Raw genomic sequence first — 9,714 nt, 5'->3', positions numbered from 1 at the left:
ACTTTAATAGACCTTGTGGGCGGGCTATATATCCAGTGAGGTAGATTGGCAATTAAACACATAAAGTTTTATAGGCAAACACTGTACCAAAGAACTAATGTAATTTCCTTTATCATGAAGGTATTTCCTTTCTTTAACTTATATTGAATAATAATCAGTTTTTGAGTTCTAAAATCCTTATTTTAACAGTCATTCAACTGTCTCCATCTAAACTGCTAGTTTACCCAAAAACTAGAAACTTTAAAATAAAAAATGGCATTTATTAGGAATAATTATTGTAATTCAGATCTAAGAAAAGTATTTGATATAATGTACACTGGTGAGGAAGGGGAATTTAAAATATCAAGGAAAATTTATTTTTGCTAAGGGCTCATTCCCAATGTAACTATTGTTCAACATAGATTGATTCAATACCCTGGGGAGTCTTGCTAAATGCAATCAGATTTAGAGATTAGCAGGCCTCTTGTTGCTTCATACATATTCGCATAATTGCCAGTTTTTCTGCATTCGACTCAATGTCAGGTTTGTTAATCAGATTGCATTCAGCAAGAGTCCCTGTGGAACTGAATCAACCTATACAGAACAGTAGTTCCATTTGGAATGACCCATTATATTAAATGTTTGTCCTTAAAAATGGAGAAAATATGTGGAAATTATGCACCTATCTGAAATAAGTGCTTGTTTTTGTTACTCGTTTGGTATCTTTTAGTTACTTTGAATTCAAAAATTGATACTGAATAAAATTTGCATATGATTGTAATTTTAGAGTGCATAAGAGATTTAAGCTAACTTAAGGCATTCAGTGAGAAAAAATGAATAATTAAATAAAATAAATAATAGTAATAAATTCTTGAATGTTCAGCCATCTTTCCTTAATTAAAGATTACCCTACGATATATAAAACTGTATTTGAATTTCTAATTTTAGCATAATGCTAATTATGGCAGACCTTTGTGATTGGGGGAATAATTAAAGAATAAATTAATATTTCTGCTGAAGTCTAACACTTGAGGTATGCCCCAAGTGCTGGTTATATTTAAAATTGAAACAATTTTTAATATTTAATTGATTTTCTCTCGCTGACTGAATATAAAGTGCCAACTCAAATTTAATTTCTTCCAAATTTACATTTATATCACATTTTATTCTAATGTTTTCTCAATGTGTGCAGGAGAAATCAGATTGTCTTATTTCAACATCATTTGTGATGAAAGGTTAAATTAATATTGGTTTAAATTATATCCTTTAATTAACTTATTCCAAATTTAACATACTTAGAAAAAATCTGATGTTGAATTAAGTTCATTTAATTGATTGGATAATTTGTTTGAGAACTTAAATGTTCTTTTCTTTTCATAAATAAACTGGAGAGTTTTGAGTATCCATCAGAATGTTAAAATGTTTCAAGTGAGTAAAACTTAACTTCTGTGGGGAAAAAATACAAAATCCTACAAAAACATTAAAGTTATTTTTTCATCAAGTGGAATTGAGTTTCCACTTGTCATTTTATAAATGTTTTTTACAGATTAGAGATTTGGAGAAAAAAGTGAAAAAAGATGCTTTAACAAATTCAGTGGGTTTAAAAATACTAATAGTTTCATGAAAGCATGCAAGACCAAATGGCCTTGTGATAGTCCTGCAGGAGGCAGGTTTTACCAGTCCTCCAAAAAATGGTACCCGTCTCCACCCCTGGCAAATGGCACTTATGGGTTGAAGCAGGGGTAAATTGTACCAGGGTGGCCAGTAAAAATATTGTTCACATGCTGGTTTCAGCACCTCATATGTCTGGAGTCCTTATGGCTAAAGTATCAGGAAGTTATCACTTATGAGATATTATGAACAGTGAAATTAAATGTAATTGTCTGTGTTGATTGCTATTGCAAATAAATTGTATTATTTAGTATGAAGTCAATGGAGTCTGGGTACCAGGTGAGCAGCCCAACTCTGTTCAAAATTTGACCAATAAAGGAAAACACACCACCAGTCTTGAACATTTATTTTATTGATTATAAAATTGCAAGGAATGTTGGACATACAGGTTTTTGCTTGAGATGCAAGATAGTGTCCCACTTCAGAATAATACTCCACAACTTCAAACTATCACATAACCCACTTCAAACTAATATTTTTAAGTAATGCAAATTACAATTATACATGAAATACTCAATTCTGTTAACTTTCTGGGATATATTTGAGAAAGTTAATGCAACTGGCAATATTTTTTTCTTAGGTACAGGGAAAATTAAAATAACATTCTCATAGACTAGATTGTACTTTTAAGTACCAGTGGGATTTCTTAAAATTAAGGCAGGGTTTTAACAGTATGAGCTGTCTAAAACGCTGCTGTTGGATTTACTCTTCAATTATCATAAGGACTAGAACTTTCATAAATACTGTCCACTTCCCCCATGCTAATAATCCAGAGATAAACAATTTAAACTTCTTAATTAACTACATAATAAAGTAGTTCTTAAAAAATCAATCAATTAATACTATCTGTGTCTGACAGTTTCCTGTTGAATAATTTGTTCCCTGCCAAATACAAAAATGCTAATACGATAACAACTCTTCAAAATTCCACAATATATATATGGAAAACAGCACATCAAATTTTCATAAATTCTATTTTACCACCAAAACAGCAATGATCACAATTATTCTGAAATCTTGCCATCAGACCTTCATAGGTCACTACCTTTAGTTTATAATCTCTTAAGCACTAAATGTGGCAAAACTTAAATTGCACGACACGGAGGGCCATTAAAACAAATATGTCCTATATGCCATATATCTCAACACACACACGGTAATAGCTCATAAATCTCTCTTTTTAAGCTGCTGAGGTGAACTTCTAGTATCATTATGGCATGTTTCTCAATTTGGCCTTGAAAGTTGTCTGATTTTGGACACTTAGCTAAAAGTAACCATATCCCTATTTTTGCAAGTTACAGAGATTTCCATTTCCTTCCCCCTAAAACTAACAACATGCAAATATACAACCTTACATCCAAAATGTTCATCATTACATTTGAAAGAGGGCACTGCTAAATATGGTACTTGTGAGCTTTCATATTGCTTGATAAATTTATTACAAGTGTGTGCATGCAAGCAGTGAATAAAACTCTGCAATGAAGTATGCCTCAACTTGCAACACAATATGTAATAATACAGGACTTCAGAGCACAGTATATGCTTCCAATACAAATGTGACCCTATACTAACAGTGCAGAATATTACACTAACATCTTGAATACAGTATATAAAACAATATACAGGAGGTCCATATACTAAGAATGTATATACAGAGTTTTGCCCCCCTCACCTTTTCCCAAAACAAATTAGTCAATCCAGATCTTCCTTACAAGCTGATGAACCAAAGTAGGAGTCAATGTTATAAAGTTTCAGTATATAACTGCATTTATTTAATGTGAGTGAGAAAAAGCTCACTCACAGGGAATCTAGTTTTAACATAAAAGTCCAACAATTAACAAGTAACACACATTCAACTCGAGACATATCAATTCTTTAAAAAGCATACGAAAACAGGAAATTCACAAAAGACAAAATGTGAAATTGCATGCCCTGCAAGAAATGCTCTGAATGAGAGCGTACTTAGTTCACAAAAAGATGAACGGTGTACACAGGTATTAGTAATAGTAACTTATAATTAATTGAATCTGCACCAATGTATTTCTAATACTCACACTGTTTTCAATATTTGACTAGAGGATGAGAGAGACGATACCCCTTCTGGGTATTGTACTGGTCACCAGATGGAGTTACCTCATTCGTATGGAAAACATACATGCATGTAAATGACATAAGTGTTAGAAGCAGTGATAAGAGTCTAAAACCATTCTAATGATAAAAGAGCACAAAATGTTTTTCTTTTGTCAATTTTGTTACAATGTTTCATAATGTAACACAAACACAAACAACAACAATAACAGATGCAGGTAATAACTGTATATCCAGACATATTGCATCTGTCCATAGAAATAAAACTGTCCACATCCAATTTTACGTCTCTGCTGCCAAGTCCCAAAACTCCCGCATCAGCGACATTTTGCCTCTAAATCCATGCGAAGCGATAACATGAGAATTGACTACATCGCTGGAGGTATAAAATTCCATCAAAAACCTCTTACCGCCATCTGAGATTGTAATTCCAAGTCTGTATGCTATCAACCCAAGGTACACATCGTCCATTCTAAAGAATTTCACATAATGCATTGCTACAGACATGTCCCTAATATTTTTCATAGAGAGAATGTATGCTCCGGCATATACATATGGAGGGATTCTACTGTATGGGTACTCTGCTAGTGGTACATACCTTTTGTGTTTTTTGTTCCTATTAACTCTGGTATTAGTAAATAATGAAAAGCCTATGTATAAATTCTGTGCACTTGTTGCAGGGAGAGAGGCAAGAAACTGTGCTGTGTTTCGTTTAGATATGTAAAAGTCCTCGTCCACGAAAAATGCAAAGTGAGCATTATGACAGTGAAGAGATGCATACGAAAAAGCCATCATTGTTTTATATGTATTGTTGAAATATCCATCCTCAAAATCACCTTGTATGAGGTCCTTGTACATCTGGTATTCCTCTCTGAGTAAATACTGACTGTCCAATGATGAGGAATGGCCAATGAGGAAAACTCTTTTTGTTACTAGTTGGTACTCTGTGCCGGAGTGATTCACGCTTATCGTCTTCTCATTACCCCAGCTTTTTCTTATGATATGTCTACTCTCAAAGCTCCAGCAGGCTGATTTAACCACAATCAATACAAAGATAGCTGAGTTTTTCACTATCACATCCTTGCACAGGTTTTCATTCTGCATACGTATTTTGAACGGAAATGGATTAATTTGCGCAATGTCAAGTTTCTCGTTATTCTGTATCTTTCTAACAGCCTCTGCAAGATTTATATTTAAAGGCCATGCAAAGTCAGAAAACGATGTCTCATACAGGACGTCTGATAACCCATAATAGTCCCATATGTACAAGAGAACAAGGATTCCACAGCAGAAAGCGAAGGCAATGAAAAAACATTTCTTCTTTCTGTGTCTCAGTAGCATCTTCAGAAGGGGACTCATTCCATATTTACCTGTAAAACCATAAAAGTAGCAAATTTTTACTCAAACTTCAATAATAAAACTTACACCTGGTCCAACAGTATAAAATTATTTTTGTAAAATTAAATGGAAAATGAAAAATACAGAGACATATCATTCTCAGTACTCAACTACATATAAACTTTACCATAAATATGAAGGTTTGTTTCACATAGCAGAAAACAGGCTCGTGCATAATTAATATCTAAATCTTAGTCATGTGTACAATACTTGTAGTGTGATATGCTAGTGTATGATCAGTGCTGTGGCACAGTGAGCAGTTGACTCAGCATTCAGACCGCACCTAGCTTATGATTACGAAATACTGGATATGTATGTATAATAATGGTACATTTCTATATATGTAATTTTGGTGCTTTTTATCTATGTATTTTATTATTACTATCATCATTATTATTGTTGCTATTATATCTCTGTACATTTTCACCAGCTCAGTCTGGTGCAGAAAGTATGAATAAAGCATAGTTCTATAAATGACTTACAAAGACAATTTGAAAGTAATCAATAAAAGAATTTGGGTGGTCATGTTGTACTTGGCAGCCGTATGGTGATTTTCAAACATGCCCCTATATCCAGTATTTTTTATTTATTTTTTTTTTAAATTTCATTCGCCACAACTGTACAAAATTTCATTCTTGTAGGTTAAAAGCATGATGCACGCCCCCCCCCTTTTTTTTCTGCACCAAATTGCTGGAGTAGACATGTAGTAAGTAGTGTCATGTAAGCTGTACCCACGTTAAGTATTTTCGAACCTTTGGGATTTTGAACCTCCTGAAGTACTGCTAAAAAAAACGTTTAAGAAAAAAAAAATTCCAAAATGATGGGACTTCCGGCGCGATGACAACAGCTGACTAGCTGTCGTCACGTTTTCCTGTTCAAACAATGAGTGTCAGGCTACAGACCAGACGCCATAACTGCATCTCCATTAGCAAGAAATCTTCACTTTCCCTTATTTTAGTCTCAACTTACACGAATTTTTACATCAACTTTCAGGTATTTAAATACAGCCTACCTCGAAGAGACATCGTGCTCGCTCGGCTGCCAACTTGACTGGTTAGAAAATGCTTGTCGTTAAATCGCCATATGATTTAAAAACCAGGCAATAAACCTAAAAGCCACATAAACCGATCTTAATGCCATACTTGTCTACCATAAAGATAAAAAAAAATCTTATCAAAATCAGTTTAAATCGGTCATATAGCGATTTTACGACAATTTGGTACTTTACAAGGCCAATTGCATAACACAGCTGGTAAAATTCCTCCCTGACTATTGTCAATAAGGACCGAATTGCTGAACTCGGACGTCCATTCACTAGCATTGCACAGAAATGAATCTGTTGTGGTCCCATCAATCACATAACACCGCACCGAATTTGGAGATGTACTTTATTACTTCACTCTACGCTGACCGGCTTTATATAATACTGGATCGTGCTCGGAGACATGCCTAGTAAGGCCACAAGACATTGAGATGTGCCACCTCAGGTAATTGTGCCATATCAGGCCAGAAAATTTAACTTCAATACCAAAACATTCTGGCGCGCGCATTATACTGAAATATGTATCTATTATATCGTTTTCTAATTGACGTCCTTTTGTTAATTTGGTAAAATTAGATATAAGAAGAATGAATTTTGATAAAAGGTTTAAGAAATGTCATTAGTTACGACCGTAAAAAATTTATAGACCTACCCGATTTCCCAAGATGAGAAGGGGATCCTTTAATTTTCACTCAGCTGGTTCGTAGCCGATTAGGCCATTGGTGCACCCAAGTATTACCAGCATGTCTCCAGCCATCCAGGTTCTTCGCCTTTTTACTTAACTCAGCCCCACTTTCTCCACTCCATTCTTTCAAATTTAACATCCAGTTTGTTCGGGGTCTCCCTCTTGCTGGCTGTCCTTGCATTCCACCTTCCATCACTGCACTCACCATTCCTCTTTCTCGTACTGTATGCCCAAAAAAACTTGAACTTACTCTTCTTCACAATCTTAACAAATCCTTCCATCTTGTGCCCATATGCCCACAAATTCTGGAACCCAGCCCTGCCTTAACCCATTCATTGTTCATCGTTGTTCATTTTTTATATTCATGCGTAGAGCAGAGTTGCAACTACCACAGATCTCATCAACAACATGCAGTTTGTTGTCCATCTTTATGTTCTTTGCACCCCAGGTGCTGTCCACACTAGTGGCCCTTCCAATCCTTACTCGCATTCCACCTCTGATTTACAGTTATAATACTAGTATCTTCGGTCCTAGGTAAGCGAAGTTCTTGCTTTAATCTTACGCCTTTGATCATCACGTCCACCACGTCGTGCCCCATATCTTAACTCTTACCAACAGTCATTGCTTCGCTATTTTCTGCATATGTTTCCATATCCCATATTACCTCCTAGATGATTCTTCCAGTCTTCTTATAATGTCCTGTAATCCTTCTTCGCTTTCTTTCAAAATATCAATGTCATCAGCAAATCGTAGGTCTTTTATTCTTCTTCCTGCACATCTCACTTCTCCTTGGTATTCATGTAGAGCATCCTCCATAATCATCTACAAAAACAGGTTGAATAAAGCTGGAGAGAGTAGACATCCTTGTCTTGTCTTTCACCAATCATTCACTGAATCGATCATCAACCATCACTTTAGACCTTGCTCCATCATGCAGATTTTAATTCGTGAGCTAATTCTTTTACCAATGATTTTAGTTCTTTTAATCTTAAAAGATTTCACTGCCAAACTTGTGTAAACCGTACCTGTGCTGTGGCCTTAGCTCCAACTTGGGTTTACTCCGCGAAGATGCAATCTGCAACAGGTGAGTTGTTCTGTTTCAGTTCTTTGATGGCATCCTTCTGTATCTCATAGTTGTACTTCTTCGCAACAGCTTCTCCATATCTCTAAGATAACTTCAGTTCTCGTCAGCAACCTCCCATCTGCATCTTCAGTTACACTTGCTTGCTTCCGCTTGGTTTCATTCCTACCATTTAGCTACTTTACAGCCTCATAACTAGGCCTTCCACGTGTTATGTTTGTTAAGTTTATCTTCAATTTCTTTCGTTTGGTTTTCAATCCACTTGTTTTTGGCCTAAGTAAGTGCTTTTCTTGCTCTTGTATTTGATGTTCTGTGCTCTGCCACCTCATTATCACCTATTTTCTTCTTCCTCTTCTTTTCCCTTCTCTCCTCACACGTCTTAATTAATTAATTATTTAATTAACTAAGTACCTCAGGTGTAATCTATGACTTCTTGACCTTCTTTGACTTTCCGACCTTCTCTTCTGCAACTTTTCCCAACGTGTTAGTAAACTCGTCACATAGTTCTTGAGAAATGAAATCTAAACGTAGGAGTGGTACAAATTTACCAGCTAGTTCTTCTTGGAATGCTGCTGCTATTTCCGGATCTTTCAGTTTCTCAAGATCAAAATATGTTTTGGTCTTTCCCATCTAATTTGCTTTCAGCTTCACTTTTAAAGTCATCATTACCAAATCATGGTCGCTTCCAATATCTGGTTTGTTGAATGTGCTTCTTCTTGCTTTGTTGACTCCTGTTTTATATATATATATATATATATATATATATATATATATATATATATATATATATTCTTGACATGAAGATATAGTCGATTTGATTGTGAACTTAACTGCTTGGTTTGGTGCCAAGGTTTCTTAAACGCAGCGATTGGCACGTTCTGTCTTTCCTTCACTTCAGGTGAATAACTCAATAACTGATGGTGCGTCTGTATTCCACGCCGACAACCTGTAGAAAATGTTTAAAAGCCTAAGAACAGAACACTATTCCTCTATCCATTATGATAATTTCTGGAAACAAGAATCGAGGGAAGAATTCTCTAACCAATGCGGATTCAACGGCCTGAGATGTTTGATTCGGAATAGGATAGCTTTCTACCCACCCTGATAAGTGGTCAATCAGATTGAGACATTGTCTAGTAATAGTACGTATTTATTGCCATTCGGTGATTCCACGAATGGACCTATGAGGTCGATACCTACTATCTGGTTAATAGCTGTGGGTAGGGGCGTTTCTCCATATCCCATTCGTTGTAGTAGGCATAGGAATAGGCTATGCACCTTGCACGTGGCACAGCGGTCCAATTGCTTATTGACCTCGGCAGACATAACTCTGTTGTATTTTGTCTAGAGTCTTGCCTGTTGCGCAGTGCCCCGGCTTCCTCGTGGCACCTTTTTATCACGCCTTCACGATAAAGCGACGGGAGCAGTAAGCGTGGGTAAATAGGACTGGTACTTGTCTATCTAGACATTTATACTTAATGAAAGCCCCATTCAGAATGGATGATCAGAGTACTTATGGATCTGCCAACTAAATATGGCCGACCACAGTTCAAAAGCGGCGCCGCTGATTCCTGATTCCTGATGGCTAGGTCTAATTATCTAAAGCATTTCCTTTATTTCTAATTCCACCACTTTAGATAACGAGATCCGATAGGCACGCTGCTTTATTGGTTTTGTCGTCCCTGTGCCAATTTTCATCGCTGGGAGGTTGCATTTGCCGTGTGGATCTCCATCCACGCTGAAAACGTTCTCAAATCTGGTCAAGACTTC

The 9,714-nt window shown here is 35.9% G+C and overlaps 1 protein-coding gene across 6 annotated transcripts; it reads right to left on the bottom strand.

Moving 5' to 3' along the window:
* Positions 1-1,984: 1,984 nt before the first annotated feature.
* On the bottom strand, positions 1,985-8,628 carry LOC106180776 (beta-1,4-mannosylglycolipid beta-1,3-N-acetylglucosaminyltransferase brn). 6 transcript variants are annotated; one of them, XM_013564894.2, is made up of 4 exons: positions 7,889-8,628; positions 6,831-7,685; positions 6,149-6,244; positions 1,985-5,108 (listed from the first exon to the last, which is right to left on the bottom strand). In XM_013564894.2, the coding sequence occupies exons 3-4, from the start codon at positions 6,159-6,161 to the stop codon at positions 4,021-4,023; spliced, it is 1,101 nt and encodes a 366-aa protein (XP_013420348.1). In that variant the 5' UTR covers positions 6,162-6,244; positions 6,831-7,685; positions 7,889-8,628; the 3' UTR covers positions 1,985-4,020. The 6 variants fall into 6 exon arrangements, with proteins under 6 accessions (XP_013420348.1, XP_013420346.1, XP_013420351.1 ...); XM_013564892.2 differs by lacking the exons at positions 6,831-7,685; positions 7,889-8,628 and adding an exon at positions 6,365-6,624 and having other exon boundaries at positions 6,149-6,186; XM_013564897.2 differs by lacking the exons at positions 6,831-7,685; positions 7,889-8,628 and adding an exon at positions 6,407-6,624 and having other exon boundaries at positions 6,149-6,186.
* Between the last annotated feature and the right edge of the window lie 1,086 nt (positions 8,629-9,714).

The sequence above is a fragment of the Lingula anatina genome, chromosome 3 (assembly GCF_051362555.1).
Source record: "Lingula anatina isolate TDL-2025a chromosome 3, LinAna3.0, whole genome shotgun sequence".
Classification (NCBI taxonomy): Eukaryota; Metazoa; Brachiopoda; class Lingulata; order Lingulida; family Lingulidae; genus Lingula; species Lingula anatina.
The sequence above is the reverse complement of the archived record's forward strand: the minus strand, read 5'-3'. Positions and strand labels throughout refer to the sequence as shown.